Genomic DNA, 26,255 nt, shown 5'->3' with positions numbered 1-26,255 from the left:
TTGCAGACTTTGCTTAATCTCTGTGATCCCTTGCCATTGAGATCATAACAGTATGCCAGGCCTAAATAGTTAATGCATTGCAGAAGTGGGATTAAAAGAAAAGGAGTTCTGAGGTTTTTTTTTTTGTTTTTTTTTCTCCTCTTTCTTCCTTCCCCTTTTTCTCAGAGTGGCTGTGAGCTTGCTGCAGACATGAATGTTCAGACCTTGATTACTAGTGTGGATCAGCTTGCTGCACGAGTGCAGAGCATTCAGGATTTTGTTGTTAGCAGTCCTATGTCTGAGCCTAAGATACCTATTCCTGAGCTGTTCTCTGGAGATCGATTTAAATTTGGGAATTTTAGGAATAATTGTAAATTGTTTCTATCTTTGAAACCTTGTTCGTCTGGAGATTCAGCTCAGCAAGTTAAAATTGTTATCTCCTTTTTGCGTGGCGACCCTCAGGATTGGGCTTTCTCGTTGGCGCCAGGAGATCCGGCATTGGCGGATGTTGATGCGTTTTTTCTGGCGCTCGGATTGCTTTATGAGGAGCCTAATCTTGAAATTCAGGCAGAAAAAGCTCTACTATCTATCTCTCAGGGCCAGGATGAAGCTGAGGTGTACTGCCAAAAATTTCGAAAACGGTCCGTGCTTACTCGATGGAATGAATGTGCTCTGGCCGCAAATTTCAGAAATGGCCTTTCTGAAGCCATTAAGAATGTGATGGTGGGTTTTCCAATTCCTACAAGTCTGAATGATTCTATGGCGCTGGCTATTCAGATTGATCGGCGTTTGCGGGAGCGCAAATCCGCTAATCCTCTCGCGGTGTTGTCTGAACGGACACCTGTCTCAATGCAATGCGACAGAATTCTGACTAGAACCGAACGACAAAATCATAGACGTCAGAATGGGTTGTGTTTTTACTGTGGTGATTCTACACATGTTATATCAGCATGCTCTAAACGCCTAACCAAGGTTATCAGTCCTGTCACCATTGGTAATTTGCAGCCTAAATTTATTTTGTCTGTGACTTTAATTTGTTCATTGTCTTCCTACCCTGTTATGGCATTTGTGGATTCAGGTGCTGCCCTGAGTCTTATGGACTTGTCGTTTGCCAAGCGCTGCGGTTTTGTCCTGGAGCCTTTAAAAATTCCTATTCCTCTGAGAGGAATTGATGCTACGCCACTGGCGGAAAATAAACCGCAGTTTTGGACACAAGTGACCATGTGCATGACTCCTGAACATCGGGAGGTGATTCGTTTTCTTGTTCTGCATAAAATGAATGATTTGGTCGTGTTAGGTCTGCCATGGTTACAGACCCATAATCCTGTTTTGGATTGGAAGGCTATGTCTGTGTCAAGTTGGGGTTGTCAGGGAATTCATTACGAATCTCCGCCGGTGTCTATTGCTACTTCTACTCCTTCAGAGGTTCCTGAGTATTTGTGTGACTATCAGGATGTATTCAGTGAGTCCAGGTCCAGTGATCTTCCTCCTCATAGGGACTGTGACTGCGCTATAGATTTGATTCCTGGCAGTAAATTTCCTAAGGGACGATTATTTAATTTGTCTGTACCCGAGCATGCCGCGATGCGTTCTTATGTCAAGGAGTCTTTGGAGAAGGGGCATATTCGCCCATCCTCTTCCCCTCTTGGTGCGGGATTCTTTTTTGTGGCCAAGAAAGACGGGTCTTTGAGACCTTGTATAGACTATCGGCTTCTGAATAAAATCACTGTTAAGTTTCAGTATCCTTTGCCACTATTGTCAGACTTGTTTGCTCGGATTAAGGGTGCCAAGTGGTTCACCAAGATAGATCTTCGTGGTGCGTACAACCTTGTGCGCATTAGGCAGGGAGATGAATGGAAAACTGCATTCAATATGCCCGAAGGTCATTTTGAATACTTGGTGATGCCCTTTGGGCTCTCTAATGCTCCTTCAGTGTTTCAGTCCTTTATGCATGATATCTTCCAGAAGTATCTGGATAAATTTATGATTGTTTATCTGGATGATATTCTGGTTTTCTCGGATGATTGGGATTCTCATGTAAAGCAGGTCAGGATGGTGTTTCAGGTTTTGCGTGATAATGCTTTGTTTGTGAAGGGCTCAAAGTGTCTCTTTGGAGTGCAGAAGGTTTCCTTTTTGGGTTTTATTTTCTCCCCTTCTGCTGTGGAGATGGACCCAGTCAAGGTCCGAGCTATTCATGATTGGACTCAGCCCACGTCTGTTAAGAGTCTTCAGAAGTTCTTGGGGTTTGCTAATTTCTACCGTCGCTTTATCGCTAATTTTTCTAGCATTGTTAAACCTTTGACGGATATGACCAAGAAAGGTTCTGATGTGGCTAATTGGGCCCCTGCAGCTGTGGAGGCCTTCCAGGAGCTGAAGCGCCGGTTTACTTCGGCGCCTGTTTTGTGCCAGCCTGATGTCTCACTTCCCTTTCAGGTTGAAGTGGATGCTTCTGAGATCGGTGCTGGGGCTGTTTTGTCGCAGAGAGGCTCTGGTTGCTCTGTGATGAGACCATGTGCCTTTTTCTCTAGGAAGTTTTCGCCTGCTGAGCGGAACTATGATGTTGGTAATCGGGAGTTGTTGGCCATGAAGTGGGCATTTGAGGAGTGGCGTCATTGGCTCGAGGGTGCTAAGCATCGTGTGGTGGTCTTGACTGATCACAAAAATCTGATGTATCTCGAGTCTGCTAAGCGCCTGAATCCTAGACAGGCTCGTTGGTCATTGTTTTTCTCTCGTTTTGACTTTGTGGTCTCGTACCTGCCTGGTTCGAAGAATGTTAAGGCTGATGCTCTTTCTAGGAGCTTTGTGCCTGACTCTCCTGGAGTCTCGGAGCCAGCTGGTATTCTTAAAGAGGGAGTAATCGTGTCGGCCATATCTCCTGATTTGCGACGTGTGTTGCAGAGATTTCAGGCTGGTAGACCTGACTCTTGTCCACCCGACAGACTGTTTGTTCCTGATAAATGGACCAGCAAAGTCATTTCCGAGGTTCATTCCTCGGTGTTGGCAGGGCATCTGGGAATTTTTGGTACCCGAGATTTGGTGGCTAGGTCCTTTTGGTGGCCTTCCTTGTCACGGGATGTGCGGTCATTTGTGCAGTCCTGTGGGACTTGTGCTCGGGCTAAGCCTTGTTGTTCTCCTTCTAGCGGGTTGCTTCTGCCCTTGCCCGTCCCGAAGAGGCCTTGGACACACATTTCCATGGATTTAATTTCTGATCTTCCGGTGTCTCAAGGAATGTCTGTCATCTGGGTGGTGTGTGATCGTTTTTCCAAGATGGTCCATTTGGTACCCTTGCCTATGTTGCCTTCCTCTTCCGATCTGGTTCCTTTGTTTTTTCAGAATGTGGTTCGTTTACACGGCATTCCGGAGAATATCGTGTCCGACAGAGGATCCCAGTTTGTGTCCAGATTCTGGCGATCTTTTTGTGCTAAAATGGGCATTGATTTGTCGTTTTCATCTGCCTTCCATCCTCAGACTAATGGTCAAACGGAGCGAACTAATCAGACACTGGAGGCTTATTTGAGATGTTTTGTTTCTGCGGACCAGGATGATTGGGTGACCTTCTTGCCATTGGCGGAGTTTGCCCTTAATAATCGGGCTAGTTCCGCTACTTTGGTTTCGCCATTCTTCTGCAACTCTGGTTTTCATCCTCGTTTCTCCTCGGGTCATGTTGAGTCTTCTGACTGTCCTGGGGTGGATTCCGTGGTGGATAGGTTGCAGCGGATTTGGAATCATGTGGTGGACAACTTGAAGTTGTCACAGGAGAAGGCTCAGCGTTTTGCCAACCGCCGCCGCGGTGTGGGCCCCCGACTTCGTGTTGGGGATTTGGTTTGGTTGTCTTCTCGGTATGTCCCTCTGAAGGTTTCCTCTCCTAAGTTTAAGCCTCGCTTTATTGGTCCTTATAAAATTTTGGAAGTTCTTAACCCGGTTTCTTTTCGTTTGGATCTTCCGGTGTCGTTTGCCATTCACATCGTGTTCCATAGGTCTTTGTTGCGGCGGTACGTTGTGCCTGTGGTTCCTGCTGTTGAGCCTCCTGCTCCGGTGTTGGTTGAGGGCGAGTTGGAGTACGTGGTAGAGAAGATCTTGGATTCTCGTCTCTCTAGACGGAGGCTTCAGTATTTGGTCAAATGGAAGGGCTATGGTCAGGAGGATAATTCCTGGGTGGCCGCCTCTGATGTTCATGCGGCCGATTTGGTTCGTGCCTTCCACGCTGCTCATCCTGGTCGCCCTGGTGGTCTTGGTGAGGGTTCGGTGACCCCTCCTTAAAGGGGGGGTACTGTTGTGAACTATACTTCTTGGCTCCCTCTTGTGGTCACTAGTGATTTGGCACTTGGATTGTCTTTTACCAGGTTTGTACTCACCTGCTTCGTTAGGCCTGGGGTGTTGCTATTTAAACTTCCTGGATTCTCAGTCCAGTGCCTGGCATCGTTGTAATCAGTTCATTTCTGTTTGCTCCTGTCTTCGGGTCCTGGTTCTTTGCAAGATAAGCTAAGTCCTGCTTTCTTACTTTTGTTTATTTGCATTGTTCTTATTTTTGTCCAGCTTGTACAAAATGTGATTCCTGATATCGCTGGAAGCTCTAGGGGGCTGATATTCTCCCCCCTCACCGTTAGTCGGTTTGGGGGTTCTTGGATATTCAGCGTGGATATTTTGCAGGGTTTTTTGCTGACCATATAAGTCATCTTACTATCTTCTGCTATTTAGTCAGTGGGCCTCTCTTTGCTAAAATCTAGTTCATTCTTACGTTTGTCTTTTCTTCTTGCCTCACCGTTATTATTTGTTGGGGGCTTGTATTTCTTTGGGGTCTTTTCTCTGGAGGCAAGAGAGGTCTTATTTTCCCTGATAGGGTTAGTTAGTTCTCCGGCTGGCGCGAGACGTCTAGGATCAACGTAGGCACGTTCCCCGGCTACTGTTAGTGTTTGTGCTAGGATCAGCTATATGGTCAGCCTAGTTACCACTTCCCTATGAGCTGGTATTTATGTTTGCAGACTTTGCTTAATCTCTGTGATCCCTTGCCATTGAGATCATAACAGGGAAGCACTGTTCGATTTACTTGTTTACAGCATTTCAAAATTTTGTATGTCTTTTGCTAACATGTATTGTTGTTCTTCTTTCCCAGTCCGGGAGTACTGGATTTAACCGGGGGGGAGTTCAGCGCCCCAGAGTCCTGGTCGTTGCAGTATTGTCGCTGTGCCGCTAAGGGGAGTGATGGTACGTCTGATGGCACTTAAGGAGCTCACCTGACCAGGTATCACAGTCACACATTACACTTCACACTCCGGCCACCAGGGGGAGCAAAGGGTTCTATGTATTAGGCCACTCCTCACACTCTGGTAAAACTGGGGGTTGGATAGGAAGTTAGGAAGAAGCTGACTGGGTTTTGCCCAGGTAACATCTAGTGAGAGAAGAGCGTTGCTTGGGAAGATCCAGGGGGGTCCCTCTCAGGGGTGGGAACCTGACAGTGGCAAGCGAACAGGACAGATCGTTAGAGAGCCGCGCCTGCACTTTATTGCGGCGGCATCCTAAGAAAGGACATGAAGCGAAGTATATTGTGGAAAAGTGAGAAACGAGATCACAGCACAAAGGTGATAGAACCAGTAGGAGTCGTGCCCCGAGATCGGCAACATCCTACTGAGGCGCGTAGCCGGTGCGCCGAGGAAGTATTAGGCTCTACGCATTACTTCAAACCAACGGCAGGGCAGTTAACTTTAGGTTGGCTGCCTCACCTTAATCACCTAATGAAGACAACGGAGGCAATTGTGGGAGAGGGGCGTCTCTAGGGTCCCTATAAAATAACTCCAGGCCTACCCCGTCATACGGGTGCGTCCTATCCATATCATCTGGGGGACGAAGAGAAAGAACAGAAACATACACAACAGTTGTGAGGACTATCCCGTGGTGCTCAGCAGGGAAGTACTACAACACCCAGGCGCTAGAAGGTAGGCACTGATTTCCACCTGCAAAGGGAACTCTGGATGTGCCTTCGGACCGGCCGGTCTCAGCCAGCCCTGTTAACAGTGCTCTGGATTGCGGATGCTGAAGCCTTCAGTAAAGAGGTAAAGAGACTGCAACCCTGTGTCCTCGTCATTTACTGCGACCTACATCTGCACCTACATCTTGGGCGCCCCTTAGCAGGGCCATGGACCGGGTCAGGCCACCGTGACATCCCCAGAACCAAGAGAAAGACACGGTACCGGGTACCCCGCTGCCCTGCATTTGGGGGCCTCTCCAAAAGTATTTTCATGAAATGAAACACTGCACAGTTTTCCATCTTTATTATACTCCTAATCCATGCGACGCCCTTGATCTCCTGTAATAAAAATAAAAAACAACATTATACCCATACCTGTCCCTTGCTGTGTCCCACACAGCAATCCATGTCTGGGGGATATACAGTTTATAACCAGGACAGTGCTTGATGCGACCGCCCTGGCTGTAAACCGCTGGTGAATGAATGAGATGCTGCCGGCGCAGCATAAGTGACTAGCAGTGCTGTCACTGATGCTGCGCACCCTCACAACCTGACCTGCGATGAACTCTGGAGCATGGGAAAATTAACTGGCATTTTGCCACGCTCCAGAGTTCATTGCATGTAGCATAGGAATATCACCATGCTCCGGAGAAAGAGTGCCATCTGCTTGCCAGATGAAATGAGATGGAACCAATTTGCTCTGGAAAATTTGCAGTGGGAGCTAGTTCGGGTGCTCGACCTGATCAGGTGACCGGCAGCCCAGAGTTCCTGATTATGAAAGGCCTGTACGCCACACTGCAGGCAGATTTGGAGCCAGAGAAGAGAGCGGAGCAGGCACACTCCAGGGATGTCCTTGAGGCCAGTGTGATAATCTTCAGCAGGAAGTCTATGCCACCAAGCTGCCGGTCACCACCGGTCAAGCCCTGGTTTCCATTCAAGAGGACTCTGAGTTCTGACTGTGCTGGTCAGGATCAGGATCCGCATTCCATGTTAGTCAAGCCTCAGAAACCAGACATTGCCTATCAAGAGTGGAGGCCTAGTCCTTTCTGCACCAAGCCGAAAAGACTTCTGTCGACGGTCAAGTCAAGAAGATCTGCGATGAGACTACGACAGGAGAGGCATGCCTGCGAAGGGACAGTACGAGTGAGCAGGGTCGTCACTTCCAAGTATAACTAATGGTACTGGGGTTGGCTGGGACTAGGGCAACAGGTTGGGAGGGTGCCGGTTGGTGCGTGGAAGACTCAACCCACTTTAATAGCCTACATCAGAGAGAGACTTGCAGCCTAGTGGGAAAACCCAGTGACGGGCCATAGCTGAACTTACGTGGTGACTCCCCTTAACATTATCTATATAGTGAAAGACTTTACATTCCAACCTTAATGTTATTTGTTTCATTGTTGACTTACTTTGTTGTTATCAGTAGTTATTATTATTATTATTATACATTTTTATAGCGCCATTTATTCCACGGCGCTTTACATGTGAAATACGGGGCAAATATAGACAAATACATTAAACATGAGCAAAACACAAGGCATACGGGTACATAAGGAGGGAGGACCCTGCCCTTGAGGGCTCACAGTCTGCAGGGGACGGGTGATGATACACTAGGAGAGGGTAGAGCTGGTTGTGCGGCGGTTCAGTAGGTTCAGGATCACTGCAGGCTGTAGGCTTGTCGGAAGAGGTGGGTCTTCAGGTTCTTTTTGAAGGTTTCTATGGTAGGCGAGAGTCTGATGTGCTGGGGTAGAGAGTTCCAGAGTATGGGGGAAGCACGGGAGAAGTCTTGGATGCGGTTGTGGGAAGAAGAGATGAGAGGGGAGTTGTTCAGAATTACTTTAAATTATCATTGCATTTAAATAGAAATATATCGATCACTGACTGCTCCTGCCTTGCATTATCTGTGCATTGCATCCAGACACCTGCATTACAATTGTACAAGAAGTGGAATAGCCCTTTAAGCTTTGTGTGACCATTGGGAGCATACTACATTACAACACCTTACCAGGAAGCGGAAGCTAATTAAATGCTCTCTCAAGTCATCATCAGCAAACAAGAAAATCTTGTTTTGCCTTTGTTCAACTGTGAAGTCATTGATAAGAGTAAGTCAGAGACCTTAACCTCCGCAGTATAATATACAAATCACTATTTAGCTCAGGGGATTGCCGCAAGAAATATCAATATATCAACATTACAGCGTAATATCTTTAAAAAAAACTATGAGTGTCGCGGTCAGTGACAATGATGGACTTTCTGAACATGAGGTGATGGTGGGCACAGGAAGATCTGGTAAGAATCAGAGGATATTTTAAATTGTATTTTGACTATTATTATCAGTCCTGTTACTATAATTATGTCATATAGATGTTACCTATAGTACGTGTATTGCTGAGCTCGGTGTCTCCTCTGTTCTCTGCCGTCCTCAGACAGGAGACTTCACAGATCCTCCATAATATCATGGATCTGATACATTGTACACGGCAGGAGCTGACACTCTCTGTCTCTTTACTTTTGTTTCCCCTTCCCCTACACAGAGAAATACATTATGATTTCTTGCACCACACAAAGATCACTGCTCCACTCCCTTAGATGTTTACCAGCTATATATTGAAGAGATCATTAATGTCTACACTTCTACAGCAGGCAAATAATCCCAAGACTGACAGCAGTCTGGACGTTTTAGCTTGTTTATCTTTCTCTATAATTTCTAGGTTTTATTCCTTTAAAGAGTTTGCACCAAGTTACAGTAATACGTTATTCTTTATCAATAGATTAGGGGATAATTTATTGATTGTGGGGGTTCTACCGCTGGGCCCCCTCCGATCCCAATAACTGGATACAGCAGAGACCTGTCTGAAAGTTTTGGATGTCGTACATGTGCACCCCGGCCCTATTCATACTCTATGGGACTGTCATTAATGGAGGAACGCTGGACTTGACTGTCTCCAGCCGTCTCAGAAGTTTACAGGGCAGAAGCTCATAAGGCGGACCTCCGCTCCATTCACATGGGGTTTTGCAGAGTCTAATTCTCAAGATTGATGCAGGTCAAAGCAGTAGGTTTACTATTCTATTTTCCATTTCCATCCCCAGGCTATATCACATCAAACATTTCTTTGCATGTAAATGATTAAAACCTTTTAATAAAGATATTTGAACAATGAAAAAAAACAAAAAAAACCGAGAAGTAGGAAGGACCCCTCCAGTGAATAAGTAGTAATCACCTACCTAACCGTTTGAAAACTGCTGTGACGACCCACAACCTAACAATTATTAATGTATCTTTTTATTACTGTTATTTACTTTTTATTAATTAATTCTCTGTTGGAATAATACTTCTACCTGCATTTTTTTTTCTTGCAGTTTTTTCAAAATACATACCACAGAAACGAGTGACTCAATCCCAGAAATGTAAACCCGGTAATTAATTTGTGATGCATAGATACCACTATTTTTTGTTTGTTGTGTGGGATCAATAAAAATAAACAAATCTGGAGGCTGAACTTTACTGCACTATAGGGCCACATTCACACATCTATGTGACACGATCCTGTGTTCTTTGTTTTTTTCTTGGATGAATTCACACAACTGTTAAAATCATGGTTTCGAGAGTGAGATCCATGTGAGACACAGAGAATGTTCTATTTATTAACACCTATACTAGAAAAAAATAAAACTTACTGAATAATAATGCTTGTAGTGCCAAGAACGACCTCTAGATGGTTTGGCAGAAGCACAAAGCTAAAAGAGAATAATAGAGCAGACCTGGGCACAGTGAAGTCGGCCCATGGACTGAGAGAGCCGAAGGGCTGAAAACACTAGCCCACGGGCTGCACCATGTGGTCACCCTCGCATGCCCGTTATTGTGATGTCACTGCTATCTGCATCCTCAAAAAGCAGATAGCGGTGAATATAATGGTGGAGCACGGAGCCATCGGCTCATCCTTCCACCATTCAGCATGTGCAGCTGAGACAGCAGACGAAGCCATATCCCTACATCGCGTCTGCTGTGGGGAACATTAGTGTGGCTCCTTGGTATAATGAATTCAAATTGAATTATATTTTAAATGTATCAGTTGGGCAAGTTTGCACAAATTGTTTGATTTCAGCAGCACCTCTTCCTTGGTTTCTGCTTCCCCCAGATAGGAAACCTCCTGTAGTTTTCCACTTATAATTGGAGGAGAAAGCAGAATCATTTGTTATCCTGTAATTCAATAAATACTTCCATTAGCACCTAATGTCCCCAAGACAGGAAGGTCAACTTTTGTTGGTAATACACTAATAACTAGATGGGCATTTCCTGAAGGAAATACATGGTGCTTGAACAGCGCTGCCAGCTTTACAGCAGCACTTTTCACACACGGGACCAGGAGGGCCACTTACTTTTCCACACCCGGGACCGGGGCGCACATACTTTTGCACACGGGGCCGGGGGCGCACTTACTTTTGCACACGGGGCCGGGGGCGCACTTACTTTTGCACACGGGGCCGGGGGCGCACTTACTTTTGCACACGGGGCCGGGGGCGCACTTACTTTTGCACACGGGGCCGGGGGCGCACTTACTTTTGCACACGGGGCCGGGGGCGCACTTACTTTTGCACACGGGGCCGGGGCGCACTTACTTTTGCACACGGGGCCGGGGGCGCACTTACTTTTGCACACGGGGCCGGGGGCGCACTTACTTTTGCACACGGGGCCGGGGGCGCACTTACTTTTGCACACGGGGCCGGGGGAGCACTTACTTTTGCACACGGGGCCGGGGGCGCACTTACTTTTGCACACGGGGCCGGGGGCGCACTTACTTTTGCACACGGGGCCGGGGGCGCACTTACTTTTGCACACGGGGCCGGGGGCGCACTTACTTTTGCACACGGGGCCGGGGGCGCACTTACTTTTGCACACGGGGCCGGGGGCGCACTTACTTTTGCACACGGGGCCGGGGGCGCACTTACTTTTGCACACGGGGCCGGGGGCGCACTTACTTTTGCACACGGGGCCGGGGGCGCACTTACTTTTGCACACGGGGCCGGGGGCGCACTTACTTTTGCACACGGGGCCGGGGGCGCACTTACTTTTGCACACGGGGCCGGGGGCGCACTTACTTTTGCACACGGGGCCGGGGGAGCACTTACTTTTGCACACGGGGCCGGGGGCGCACTTACTTTTGCACACGGGGCCGGGGGCGCACTTACTTTTGCACACGGGGCCGGGGGAGCACTTACTTTTGCACACCGGGCCGGGGGCGCACTTACTTTTGCACACCGGGCCGGGGGCGCACTTACTTTTGCACACGGGACCGGGGGCACACTTACTTTTGCACACGGGGCCGGGGGCGCACTTACTTTTGCACACGGGGCCGGGGGCGCACTTACTTTTGCACACGGGACCGGGGGCACACTTACTTTTGCACACGGGGCCGGGGGCGCACTTACTTTTGCACACGGGGCCGGGGGCGCACTTACTTTTGCACACGGGGCCGGGGGCGCACTTACTTTTGCACACGGGGCCGGGGGCGCACTTACTTTTGCACATGGGGCCGGGGGCGCACTTACTTTTGCACACGGGGCCGGGGGCGCACTTTTGCACACGGGGCCGGGGGCGCACTTACTTTTGCACACGGGGCCGGGGGCGCACTTACTTTTGCACACGGGGCGCACTTACTTTTGCACACGGGGCCGGGGGCGCACTTACTTTTCACACACGGGGCCGGGGGGCACTTACTTTTGCACACGGGGCCGGGGGCGCACTTACTTTTGCACACGGGGCCGGGGGCGCACTTACTTTTCACACACGGGGCCGGGGGGGCACTTACTTTTGCACACGGGGCCGGGGGCGCACTTACTTTTGCACACGGGGCCGGGGGCGCACTTACTTTTGCACACGGGGCCGGGGGCGCACTTACTTTTCACACACGGGGCCGGGGGGGCACTTACTTTTCACACACGGGACGAGCGGGTGTCATAGTCACTTTATTCTGATGTTTGACTTTGATAAATGATCATGTCCTAAAATGGACACCGTACATTTGCATAGCTGCCATCTTTGGAAGGTCAAGTTGGGGGTAATGGAAAGTTCGCCATTATTTCCTATGGGAAATTTTTTTGTTAAAATGCGATTTAAATAAAATCTACATATCGGATCGACTATAAAAGTCATAGCACACCTGTCCCCACCGAGGCCTTCGAAACGCCGCCTGAACGGGGTCTCTGTGCCGAGCGGTTCGGGCCGCATTAATTGCGGAAAACGCGGAGAAGAATAATAATAATAACTAGATGGGCATTTCCTGAAGGAAATACATGGTGCTTGAACAGCGCTGCCAGCTTTACAGCAGCACTTTTCACACACCGGACCAGGGGGGCCACTTACTTTTCCACACCCGGGTCCAGGGGAGCACTTACTTTTGCACACGGGGCCGGGGGCGCGCTTACTTTTGCACACGGGGCCAAGGGCGCCATTACTTTTGCACACGGGGCCGGGGGCGCCATTATTTTTGCACACGGGGCCGGGGGCGCCATTATTTTTGCACACGGGGCCGGGGGCGCGCTTACTTTTGCACACGGGGCCGGGGGCGCGCTTACTTTTGCACACGGGGCTGGGGGCGCGCTTACTTTTGCACACGGGGCCGGGGGCGCGCTTACTTTTGCACACGGGGCCGGGGGCGCGCTTACTTTTGCACACGGGGCCGGGGGCGCGCTTACTTTTGCACACGGGGCCAAGGGCGCGCTTACTTTTGCACACGGGGCCGGGGGCACCATTACTTTTGCACACGGGACCGGGGGCGCCATTACTTTTGCACACGGGGACGGGGGCGTGCTTACTTTTGCACACGGGACCGGGGGCGCCATTACTTTTGCACACGGGACCGGGGGCGCCATTACTTTTGCACACGGGACCGGGGGCGCCATCACTTTTGCACACGGGACCGGGGGCGCCATCACTTTTGCACACGGGACCGGGGGCGCCATCACTTTTGCACACGGGACCGGGGGCGCCATCACTTTTGCACACGGGGCCGGGGGCGCCATCACTTTTGCACACGGGGCCCGGGGGCGCCATTACTTTTGCACACGGGGCCGGGGGCGCCATTACTTTTGCACACGGGGCCGGGGGCGCCATTACTTTTGCACACGGGGCCCGGGGGCGCCATTACTTTTGCACACGGGGCCCGGGGGCGCCATTACTTTTGCACACGGGGCCGGGGGCGCCATTACTTTTGCACACGGGATCGGGGGCGCCATTACTTTTGCACACGGGACCGGGGGCGCCATTACTTTTGCACACGGGACCGGGGGCGCCATTACTTTTGCACACGGGACCGGGGGCGCCATTACTTTTGCACACGGGGACGGGGGCGTGCTTACTTTTGCACACGGGACCGGGGGCGCCATTACTTTTGCACACGGGACCGGGGGCGCCATTACTTTTGCACACGGGACCGGGGGCGCCATCACTTTTGCACACGGGACCGGGGGCGCCATCACTTTTGCACACGGGACCGGGGGCGCCATCACTTTTGCACACGGGGCCGGGGGCGCCATCACTTTTGCACACGGGGCCCGGGGGCGCCATTACTTTTGCACACGGGGCCGGGGGCGCCATTACTTTTGCACACGGGGCCGGGGGCGCCATTACTTTTGCACACGGGGCCGGGGGCGCCATTACTTTTGCACACGGGGCCGGGGGCGCCATTACTTTTGCACACGGGGCCGGGGGCGCCATTACTTTTGCACACGGGGCCGGGGGCGCCATTACTTTTGCACACGGGGCCGGAGGCGCCAATACTTTTGCACACGGGGCCGGGGGCGCCATCACTTTTGCACACGGGACCGGGGGCGCCATTACTTTTGCACACGGGACCGGGGGCGCCATTACTTTTGCACACGGGACCGGGGGCGCCATTACTTTTGCACACGGGACCGGGGGCGCCATTACTTTTGCACACAGGGACGGGGGCGCGCTTACTTTTGCACACGGGGCCAAGGGCGCGCTTACTTTTGCACACGGGGCCAAGGGCGCGCTTACTTTTGCACACGGGGCCGGGGGCGCCATTACTTTTGCACACGGGGCCGGGGGCGCCATTACTTTTGCACACGGGGCCGCCATAACTTTTGCACACGGGGCCGGGGGCGCCATTACTTTTGCACACGGGGCCGGGGGCGCCATTACTTTTGCACACGGGGCCGGGGGCGCCATTACTTTTGCACACGGGGCCGGGGGCGCCATTACTTTTGCACACGGGGCCGGGGGCGCCATTACTTTTGCACACGGGGACGGGGGCGCCATTACTTTTGCACACGGGGACGGGGGCGCCATTACTTTTGCACACGGGGCCGGGGGCGCGCTTACTTTTGCACACGGGGCCGGGGGCGCTCTTACTTTTGCACACGGGGCCAAGGGCGCGCTTACTTTTGCACACGGGGCCAAGGGCGCGCTTACTTTTGCACACGGGGCCGGGGGCGCCATTACTTTTGCACACGGGGCCGGGGGCGCCATTACTTTTGCACACGGGGCCGGGGGCGCCATTACTTTTGCACACGGGGCCGGGGGCGCCATTACTTTTGCACACGGGGCCGGGGGCGCCATTACTTTTGCACACGGGGCCGGGGGCGCCATTACTTTTGCACACGGGGCCGGGGGCGCCATTACTTTTGCACACGGGGCCGGGGGCGCCATTACTTTTGCACACGGGGCCGGGGGCGCCATTACTTTTGCACACGGGGCCGGGGGCGCCATTACTTTTGCACACGGGGCCGGGGGCGCCATTACTTTTGCACACGGGACCGGGGGCGCCATTACTTTTGCACACGGGACCGGGGGCGCCATTAGTTTTGCACACGGGGCCGGGGGCGCCATTACTTTTGCACACGGGGCCGGGGGCGCCATTACTTTTGCACACGGGGACGGGGGCGCCATTACTTTTGCACACGGGGACGGGGGCGCCATTACTTTTGCACACGGGGACGGGGGCGCCATTACTTTTGCACACGGGGACGGGGGCGCCATTACTTTTGCACACGGGGACGGGGGCGCCATTACTTTTGCACACGGGGACGGGGGCGCCATTACTTTTGCACACGGGGACGGGGGCGCGCTTACTTTTGCACACGGGGCCGGGGGCGCTCTTACTTTTGCACACGGGGCCGGGGGCGCCATTACTTTTGCACACGGGGTCGGGGGCGCCATTACTTTTGCACACGGGGCCGGGGGCGCCATTACTTTTGCACACGGGGCCGGGGGCGCCATTACTTTTGCACACGGGGCCGGGGGCGCCATTACTTTTGCACACGGGGACGGGGGCGCCATTACTTTTGCACACGGGGACGGGGGCGCCATTACTTTTGCACACGGGGACGGGGGCGCCATTACTTTTGCACACGGGGACGGGGGCGCCATTACTTTTGCACACGGGGACGGGGGCGCCATTACTTTTGCACACGGGGCCGGGGGCGCGCTTACTTTTGCACACGGGGCCGGGGGCGCTCTTACTTTTGCACACGGGGCCAAGGGCGCGCTTACTTTTGCACACGGGGCCAAGGGCGCGCTTACTTTTGCACACGGGGCCGGGGGCGCCATTACTTTTGCACACGGGGCCGGGGGCGCCATTACTTTTGCACACGGGGCCGGGGGCGCCATTACTTTTGCACACGGGGCCGGGGGCGCCATTACTTTTGCACACGGGGCCGGGGGCGCCATTACTTTTGCACACGGGGCCGGGGGCGCCATTACTTTTGCACACGGGGCCGGGGGCGCCATTACTTTTGCACACGGGGCCGGGGGCGCCATTACTTTTGCACACGGGGCCGGGGGCGCCATTACTTTTGCACACGGGGCCGGGGGCGCCATTACTTTTGCACACGGGACCGGGGGCGCCATTACTTTTGCACACGGGACCGGGGGCGCCATTACTTTTGCACACGGGGCCGGGGGCGCCATTACTTTTGCACACGGGGCCGGGGGCGCCATTACTTTTGCACACGGGGACGGTGGCGCCATTACTTTTGCACACGGGGACGGGGGCGCCATTACTTTTGCACACGGGGACGGGGGCGCCATTACTTTTGCACACGGGGACGGGGGCGCCATTACTTTTGCACACGGGGACGGGGGCGCGCTTACTTTTGCACACGGGGCCGAGGGCGCTCTTACTTTTGCACACGGGGCCGGGGGCGCCATTACTTTTGCACACGGGGCCGGGGGCGCCATTACTTTTGCACACGGGGCCGGGGGCGCCATTACTTTTGCACACGGGGCCGGGGGCGCCATTACTTTTGCACACGGGGCCGGGGGCGCCATTACTTTTGCACACGGGGCCGCCATTACTTTTGCACACGGGGCCGGGGGCGCCATTACTTTTGCACACGGGGCTGGGGGCGCCATTACTTTTGCACACGGGGCCGGGGGCGCCATTACTTTTGCACACGGGGCCGGGGGCGCCATTACTTTTGCACACGGGGCCGGGGGCGCCATTACTTTTGTACACGGGGCCGGGGGAGCCATTACTTTTGCACACGGGGCCGCCATTACTTTTGCACACGGGGCCGGGGGCGCCATTACTTTTGCACACGGGGCCGGGGGGCGCACTTACTTTTGCACACGGGGCAGGGGGCGCACTTACTTTTGCACACGGGGCCGGGGGCGCACTTACTTTTGCACACGGGGCCGGGGGCGCACTTACTTTTGCACACGGGGCCGGGGGCGCACTTACTTTTGCACACGGGGCCGGGGGCGCACTTACTTTTGCACACGGGGCCGGGGGCGCACTTACTTTTGCACACGGGGCCGTGGGCGCTCTTAATTTTGCACACGGGGCCGGGGGCGCACTTACTTTTGCACACGGGGTCGGGGGCGCCATTACTTTTGCACACGGGGCCGGGGGCGCCATTACTTTTGCACACGGGGCCGGGGGCGCCATTACTTTTGCACACGGGGCCGGGGGCGCCATTACTTTTGCACACGGGGCCGGGGGCGCCATTACTTTTGCACACGGGGCCGGGGGAGCCATTACTTTTGCACACGGGGCCGGGGGAGCCATTACTTTTGCACACGGGGCCGGGGGAGCCATTACTTTTGCACACGGGGCCGGGGGCGCCATTACTTTTGCACACGGGGCCGGGGGCGCACTTACTTTTGCACACGGGGCCGGGGGCGCACTTACTTTTGCACACGTGGCCGGGGGCGCACTTACTTTTGCACACGGGGCCGGGGGCGCACTTACTTTTGCACACGGGGCCGGGGGCGCACTTACTTTTGCACACGGAGCCGGGGGCGCACTTACTTTTGCACACGGGGCCGGGGGCGCACTTACTTTTGCACACGGGGCCGGGGGCGCACTTACTTTTGCACACGGGGCCGGGGGCGCACTTACTTTTGCACACGGGGCCGGGGGCGCACTTACTTTTGCACACGGGGCCGGGGGCGCACTTACTTTTGCACACGGGGCCGGGGGCGCACTTACTTTTCCACACGGGGCCGGGGGCGCACTTACTTTTGCACACGGGGCCGGGGGCGCACTTACTTTTGCACACGGGGCCGGGGGCGCACTTACTTTTGCACACGGGGCCGGGGGCGCCATTACTTTTGCACACGGGGCCGGGGGAGCCATTACTTTTGCACACGGGGCCGGGGGAGCCATTACTTTTGCACACGGGGCCGGGGGAGCCATTACTTTTGCACACGGGGCCGGGGGCGCCATTACTTTTGCACACGGGGCCGGGGGCGCACTTACTTTTGCACATGGGGCCGGGGGCGCACTTACTTTTGCACACGGGGCCGGGGGCGCACTTACTTTTGCACACGGGGCCGGGGGCGCACTTACTTTTGCACACGGGGCCGGGGGCGCACTTACTTTTGCACACGGAGCCGGGGGCGCACTTACTTTTGCACACGGGGCCGGGGGCGCCATTACTTTTGCACACGGGGCCGGGGGCGCCATTACTTTTGCACACGGGGCCGGGGGAGCCATTACTTTTGCACACGGGGCCGGGGGAGCCATTACTTTTGCACACGGGGCCGGGGGCGCCATTACTTTTGCACACGGGGCCGGGGGCGCACTTACTTTTGCACACGGGGCCGGGGGCGCACTTACTTTTGCACACGGGGCCGGGGGCGCACTTACTTTTGCACACGGGGCCGGGGGCGCCATTACTTTTGCACACAGGGCCGGGGGCGCCATTACTTTTGCACACGGGGCCGGGGGAGCCATTACTTTTGCACACGGGGCCGGGGGAGCCATTACTTTTGCACACGGGGCCGGGGGAGCCATTACTTTTGCACACGGGGCCGGGGGCGCCATTACTTTTGCACACGGGGCCGGGGGCGCACTTACTTTTGCACACGGGGCCGGGGGCGCACTTACTTTTGCACACGGGGCCGGGGGCGCACTTACTTTTGCACACGGGGCCGGGGGCGCACTTACTTTTGCACACGGGGCCGGGGGCGCACTTACTTTTGCACACGGAGCCGGGGGCGCACTTACTTTTGCACACGGGGCCGGGGGCGCACTTACTTTTGCACACGGGGCCGTGTGATAAATGATCATGTCCTAAAATGGATACCGTACATTTGCATAGCTGCCATCTTTGGAAGGTCAAGTTCGGGGTAATGGAAAGTTCGCCATTATTTCCTATGGGAAATTTTTCTTTTTAAATGCGATTTAAATAAAATCTACATATCGGATCGACTATAAAAGTCATAGCACACCTGTCCTTACCGAGGGCTTCGAAACGCCGCCTGAACGGGGTCTCTGCGCCGAGCGGTTCGGGCCGCATTAATTGCGGAAAACGCGGAGAAGAAGAAGAATAATAATAATAATAACTAGATGGGCATTTCCTGAAGGAAATACATGGTGCTTGAACAGCGCTGCCAGCTGCCAATGAACCTCAGGAGCAAGTCTGGCATGCAGGGCCCTGCCCCTGGGTATCCAATTTGGCCCCTTGGTAGCCACTTTGATGTGCGGGGCCCCTTGTTAGCAACTTTTGCCCCTTGGTAGAAACTTTGATGTGCGGGGCCCCTTGTTAGCAACTTTGGCCCCTTGGTAGCCATTTTGGCATTTAGGAATCCTTGGTAGCCATTTTGGCATTTAGGAATCCTTGGTAGCCATTTTGGCATTTAGGAATCCTTGGTAGCCACTTTAATCGGAGGCCGGGGACCCTCGGCCTCCGATTTGGTGGCCGGGGACCCTCGGCCTCCGATTTGGAGGCCGGGGACCCTCGGCCTCCGATTTGGTGGCCGGGGACCCTCGGCCTCCGATTTGGAGGCCGGGGACCCTCGGCCTCCGATTTGGAGGCCGGGGACCCTCGGCCTTCGATTTGGAGGCCGGGAACCCTCGGCCTTTGATTTGGAGGCCGGGGACCTCAGATTTCGTGGCCGGGGACCCTCGGCCTCCGATTTGGAGGCCGGGGACCTCAGATTTGGTGGCCGGGGACCCTCGGCCTCCGATTTGGAGGCCGGGGACCCTCGGCCTCCGATTTGGAGGCCGGGGACCCTCGGCCTCCGATTTGGAGGCCGTGGACCCTCGGCCTCCGATTTGGAGGCCGGGGACCCTCGGCCTCCGATTTGGTGGCCGGGGACCCTCGGCCTCCGATTTGGTGGCCGGGGACCCTCTACCTCCGATTTGGAGGCCGGGGACCCTCGGCCTCCGATTTGGTGGCCGGGGACCCTCGGCCTCCGATTTGGAGGCCGGGGACCCTCGGCCTCCGATTTGGAGGCCGGGGACCCTCGGCCTCCGATTTGGTGGCCGGGGACCCTCGGCCTCCGACTTGGAGGCCGGATACTCGGCCTCCGATTTGGAGGCCGGGGACCCTCAGCCTCCGATTTGGAGGCCGGGGACCCTCGTCCTCCGATTTGGAGGCCGGGGACCCTCGGCCTCCGATTTGGAGGCCGGGGACCCTCGGCCTCCGATTTGGTGGCCGGGGACCCTCGGCCTCCGATTTGGTGGCCGGGGACCCTCGGCCTCCGATTTGGAGGCCGGGAACCCTCGGCCTCCGATTTGGTGGCCGGGGACCCTCGGCCTCCGATTTGGAGGCCGGGGACCTCAGATTTTGTGGCCGGGGACCCTCGGCCTCTGATTTGGAGGCCGGGGACCTCCGATTTGGTGGCTGGGGACCCTCGGCCTCCGATTTGGAGGCCGGGGACCCTCGGTCTCCGATTTGGAGGCCGAGGACCCTCGGCCTCCGATTTGGAGGCCGGGGACCCTCGGCCTCCGATTTGGAGGCCGGGGACCCTCGGCCTCCGATTTGGAGGCCGGGGACCCTCGGCCTCCGATTTGGTGGCCGGGGACCCTCGGCCTCCGATTTGGAGGCCGGGGACCCTCGGCCTCCGATTTGGAGGCCGGGGACCCTCGGCCTCCGATTTGGTGGCCGGGGACCCTCGGCCTCCGATTTGGAGGCCGGGGACCCTCGGCCTCCGATTTGGTGGCCGGGGACCCTCGGCCTCCGATTTGGAGGCCGGGGACCCTCGGCCTCCGATTTGGTGGCCGGGGACCCTCGGCCTCCGATTTGGAGGCCGGGGTCCCTCGGCCTCCGATTTGGAGTCCGGGGACCCTCGGCCTCCGATTTGGAGTCCGGGGACCCTCGGCCTCCGATTTGGAGGCCGGGGACCCTCGGCCTCCGATTTGGAGTCCGGGGACCCTCGGCCTCCGATTTGGTGGCCGGGGACCCTCGGCCTCCGATTTGGAGTCCGGGGACCCTCGGCCTCCGATTTGGAGTCCGGGGAACCTCGGCCTCCGATTTGGAGGCCGGGGACCCTCGGCCTCCGATTTGGAGGCCGGGGACCCTCGGCCTCCGATTTGGTGGCCGGGGACCCTCGGCCTCCGATTTGGAGGCCGGGGTCCCTCGGCCTCCGATTTGGAGGCCGGGGACCCTCGGCCTCCGATTTGGAGGCCGGGGACCCTCGGCCTCCGATTTGGAGGCCGGGGACCCTCGGCCTCCGATTTGGAGGCCGGGGACCCTCGGCCTCCGATTTGGTGGCCGGGGACCCTCGGCCTCCGATTTGGAGGCCGGGGACCCTCGGCCTCCGATTTGGAGTCCGGGGACCCTCGGCCTCCGATTTGGAGTCCGGGGACCCTCGGCCTCCGATTTGGAGGCCGGGGACCCTCGGCCTCCGATTTGGAGGCCGGGGACCCTCGGCCTCCGATTTGGTGGCCGGGGACCCTTGGCCTCCGATTTGGAGGCCGGGGACCCTCGGCCTCCGATTTGGAGGCCGGGGACCCTCGGCCTCCGATTTGGAGGCCGGGGACCCTCGGCCTCCGATTTGGTGGCCGGGGACCCTCGGCCTCCGATTTGGAGGCCGGGGTCCCTCGGCCTCCGATTTGGAGGCCGGGGACCCTCGGCCTCCGATTTGGAGTCCGGGGACCCTCGGCCTCCGATTTGGAGGCCGGGGACCATCGGCCTCCGATTTGGAGGCCGGGGACCCTCGGCCTCTGATTTGGAGGCCGGGGACCCTCGGCCTCCGATTCGGTGGCCGGGTACCCTCGGCCTCCGATTTGGTGGGCGGGGCCGGGGGGGGCACTTACTTTTTACACACGGGGCCGGGGGGCACTTACTTTCCACACCCGGGGCCGGGGGCGCACTTACTTTTGCACACGGGGCCGGGGGCGCACTTACTTTTGCACACGGGGCCGGGGGCGCACTTACTTTTGCACACGGGGCCGGGGGCGCACTTACTTTTGCACACGGGGCCGGGGGCGCACTTACTTTTGCACACGGGGCCGGGGGCGCACTTACTTTTGCACACGGGGCCGGGGGCGCACTTACTTTTGCACACGGGGCCGGGGGCGCACTTACTTTTGCACACGGGGCCGGGGGCGCACTTACTTTTGCACACGGGGCCGGGGGCGCACTTACTTTTGCACACGGGCCCGGGGGCGCACTTACTTTTGCACACGGGGCCGGGGGCGCACTTACTTTTGCACACGGGGCCGGGGGCGCACTTACTTTTGCACACGGGGCCGGGGGCGCACTTACTTTTGCACACGGGGCCGGGGGCGCACTTACTTTTGCACACGGGGCCGGGGGCGCACTTACTTTTGCACACGGGGTCGGGGGCGCACTTACTTTTGCACACGGGGACGGGGGCGCACTTACTTTTGCACACGGGGCCGGGGGGGCACTTACTTTTGCACACGGGGCCGGGGGCGCACTTACTTTTGCACACGGGGTCGGGGGCGCACTTACTTTTGCACACGGGGCCGGGGGCGCACTTACTTTTGCACACGGGGCCGGGGGCGCCATTACTTTTGCACACGGGGCCGGGGGCGCCATTACTTTTGCACACGGGGCCGGGGGCGCCATTACTTTTGCACGCGGGGCCGGGGGCGCCATTACTTTTGCACGCGGGGCCGGGGGCGCACTTACTTTTGCACACGGGGCCGGGGGCGCACTTACTTTTGCACACGGGGCCGGGGGCGCACTTACTTTTGCACACGGGGCCGTGTGATAAATGATCATGTCCTAAAATTGATACCGTACATTTGCATAGCTGCCATCTTTGGAAGGTCAAGTTTGGGGTAATGGAAAGTTCGCCATTATTTCCTATGGGAATTTTTTTTTTTTAAATGCGATTTAAATAAAATCTACATATCGGATCGACTATAAAAGTCATAGCACACCTGTCCCCACCGAGGGCTTCGAAACGCCGCCTGAACGGGGTCTCTGCGCCGAGCGGTTCGGGCCGCATTAATTGCGGAAAACGCGGAGAAGAATAATAATAATAATAAGAAAATATAAGAAATCGGATTACAATATGTTGCTTGAACCTAGGAGGTTCAAGCACCATAATAATAATAAAATATAAGAAATCGGATTACAATATGTTGCTTGAACCTAGGAGGTTCAAGCACCATAATAAGAAAATATAAGAAATCGGATTACAATATGGTGCTTGAACCTAGGAGGTTCAAGCACCATAATAATCTTTATATATAAGAAGATAGGGCTGAAAAAGTGACATTCGACTACAAGGCAAACAAAATAATCCCTGATGTTAAATGTTATATTGATTTTCCTACATCTGTATAATTGTCTTCTGTCTCCCATAAATATTGATCAACCTTCACATATTGTTTCATGCAGAAAGCGTTGCTGGTTGGATATTGCTGATAATCCTATTGGTAGTGATGATAATCATATTGACAACAGTAATAATCGAATTGACAAATACCCTCATAGTTGCCAGGACTTTGGGTAAGTGTCAATAGTTTAGAATGTCATTGATGTAATCGTTTGAGGTTTTTACATTAGCTTGTAAAGAGGCTTTTTACATGCTATTGATTTAGCAGCATCTAGTCTGTATATATTTGTACAGTTAAATATTAGTGATGAGTGAGCAGTAAACTGCTCGGGTGCTCATTACGCGAATCGACCACGTCAAACTACGAGTACCGAGCATAATGAGAGAGACAAAGAAAGATATGATGGAAGCGCAGCATGCCACAGCAGCACAGAGCAACTCTAGAGACATCATCTGTGCTGCTGTGGATGACTCTCCTGACATCCTCTGTGCTGCTGTGGCAGGGCCTCTCTCCTGAGATCCTCAGTTCTGCTGTGGCAGGGATTCCCCTGACATCCTCTGTGTACTGCTGTAGCAGGGCCTCTCTCCTGACATCTTCTGTGCTGCTGTGACAGGGCCTCTCCTGACATCCTCAGTTCTGCTGTAGCAGGGCCTCACCTCACATCCTTAGTTCTGCTGTGGCAAGGCCTCTCCATACATCCTCAGTTCTGCTGTGGCAGGGCTTCTCCTGACATCCTCTGTGCTGCTGTGGCAGGGCCTATCCTGACATCCTCTGTGCTGCTGTGGCAGGGCCTCCTGAAATCATCTGTGCTTCTGTGACAGGGCCTCTCCTGACATCCTCAGTTCTGCTGTAGCAGGGCCTCACCTCGCATCCTCAGTTCTGCTGTGGCAGGGCCTCTCCTTACATCCTCAGTTCTGCTGTAGCAGGGTGTCTGACATCCTCTGTGCTGCTGTGGCAGTGCCTCACCTCACATCCTCTATTCTGCTGTGGCAGTATCTCACCTCACATCCTCTATTCTGCTGTAGCAGGGCCTCACCTCACATCCTCAGTTCTGCTGTGGCTGGGCCTCTGCTGACATTCTCTGTGCTGCTGTGGCTGGGCCTCTCTTGACATCCTCTGTGCTGCTGTGGCTGAGGGTGAGGGTGCATCTTATAATTCGAATGTAGCTTACCGGGGGGTGGGGTAGTCGCTGCAGTGGAGTGGGGCCCCAGGAGGTAGGGTCGCTGCTGCAGGAAGCTGGCAGGGGTTGGGCAATGGTCTGGGAGGAGGGGATGTTCAGCGGTGCAAGGCTGCACCCTCTCCTCCCAGCCTGGGGCCCACATCGACCCACTCCTGCTGCCAGCTTCCTGCAGCGGTGACCCTGCCTATAAATTGGTGAATTGATACAAATGATGATGTGTTCATTGTACAGATGATAGAAAAGAAATCAAGAACCAGAAATCTGCTCCATGTGATGATGATTGGATCTGGTATCTGGGAAAGTGTTATTACTTCTCTACAGCACGTGACACCTGGAGAAACAGCGAGAAATTCTGTAAAACACATAAATCATCACTGGCGATTATAGAAAATAAAGAGGAACTGGTGAGAAACGGAAAATGTATAGAAGAGACGTGTAATATCCATATGGGATTATATAATAAATGTATAATAATAATATATCCACGCAGAATTATATAGAATAACTGTAACCTGGTTTTCTTATTGGCAGGAATTTCTGTTACGGTTTAGGGGTTCAGAAAATCAATGGATTGGTATAAAACGTACGTACGCTGGAACAGGCTGGATGTGGACTAATGGAACATCATATGATGGAAGCTTGTAAGTCATGGGAAAGTGAATGCAGTATGCAGGGGAGTAAGTAAAGTTATGTTAGTCAGATATATGGGACTCTGTAACAGTTTAGGATCTCCTATCCTGTAATGTAACAATCTGTCTTCACTGAATACACATTTTACCCTTGAATTGAAAATAGATCAATCCAGGAGGTAAAAGAAGCAGATTTATCTGATAAAATATATGACAAAGATTCATATTTTCCTGTGTACTCTTGTTTTAATTTTTATTTCATTAATCAGCGGTTACTCTTCAACAGCAGTTCATAATAACACAATATCATTCTGCGTGATTTCATAAAAAGCAGCTGTTGTGATGATTTTCTAAACGGAATATTTTGTTTTCCAGATTTAATATCACAAGATTGTCAGATAAATCTGGAACAGATGAATATGCTTTTCTGAATCATGATGGTGTAAAGAGTCAGGAAGGAGTTTACACACACAACTGGATATGTAACAGGAAGTAGCGGTGTGTGCATGTTGAGATTGTTGCGGATATCTTTGAATATAAGGAAAAAAAGACAGCATATATTATATATATATATATATATATATATATATATATATATATATATATATATATGTATATATGTATATTTTTTCAACCCCTTAACGACCAGAGGTATTTTTGGTTTTGTATTCTCATTTTTTTGCTCCCTTCACTTCCTAGAGCCGTAACTTTTTTATTTTTTTTTTTGTCAAAATGCCATGTGAGGGCTTGATTTTTGCGGGACGAGTTGTACTTTTGATCGACATCATTAGTTGTACCATGCCATGTACTCGAAAACGGGAATAAAATTCCAAGTGCAGTGAAACTGCAAAAAAATGTCATTACGAGTTCACAGACACCAAACATGGCTAGGTTCTTTTTTTATTTAAGTGGTGAAAGAAAAATCCAAAATGTTATACTATTTAGTACTTGATGTTACTATTAAGTATATAAGGGGACAATACAAATATTTCTCCCAGGATCTGTTTCTTCCAAAGAAGGTGACGGGCACCAGGGGGCATTCTTTGCGTGTGGAGGAGAGAAGGTTTTTCCATCAACATAGAAGAGGATTCTTTACTGTTAGGGCAGAGAGCAGGTACGGATTGGGGCTGAAATTCTGCCCTGGCATTTGAAATCTCACAGGCCCATGTTATCCCTGTCCCCATGAACCAGATGGGATATATTACTAATATTACCCTGGATGGAGGAAAGGAAGATTTCCTATAAGACCAATATTTGTAATGATACCCATGGCCTGCTGGGGTAAGTGATGGAGTCAGCAACTTTGTGCTCCATCACAACTCTTTACAGTATGGGTGTCTTGAGAACACCAATTCTGTTAACAACATAGCAGACAAGGCAGCCCAAGACCAGACAGGCCCTTCTGGCATTTGCCAGAATTGCCAGATGGCCAGTCCGGCCCTGGCAGAGAGAATCTGGAATTCCTCGCCTGTGGAGGTGGTGATGGAGAACTCAGCCGA

The 26,255-nt window shown here is 54.1% G+C and overlaps 1 protein-coding gene across 1 annotated transcript; it reads left to right on the top strand.

The window, feature by feature from the left end:
* The first annotated feature begins 8,048 nt into the window (after nt 1-8,048).
* LOC143769573 (C-type lectin domain family 2 member A-like) lies at nt 8,049-25,351 on the top strand. The gene is made up of 6 exons (XM_077258254.1): nt 8,049-8,230; nt 9,302-9,358; nt 23,009-23,119; nt 24,359-24,531; nt 24,659-24,768; nt 25,132-25,351. Exons 1-6 carry the CDS (start codon nt 8,161-8,163, stop codon nt 25,250-25,252), a joined length of 642 nt encoding a protein of 213 aa, XP_077114369.1. The 5' UTR covers nt 8,049-8,160; the 3' UTR covers nt 25,253-25,351.
* Nucleotides 25,352-26,255: the final 904 nt, after the last annotated feature.

The sequence above is a fragment of the Ranitomeya variabilis genome, chromosome 4 (genome assembly GCF_051348905.1).
Source record: "Ranitomeya variabilis isolate aRanVar5 chromosome 4, aRanVar5.hap1, whole genome shotgun sequence".
In the NCBI taxonomy this organism is placed as follows: Eukaryota; Metazoa; Chordata; class Amphibia; order Anura; family Dendrobatidae; genus Ranitomeya; species Ranitomeya variabilis.
The sequence above is the reverse complement of the archived record's forward strand: the minus strand, read 5'-3'. Positions and strand labels throughout refer to the sequence as shown.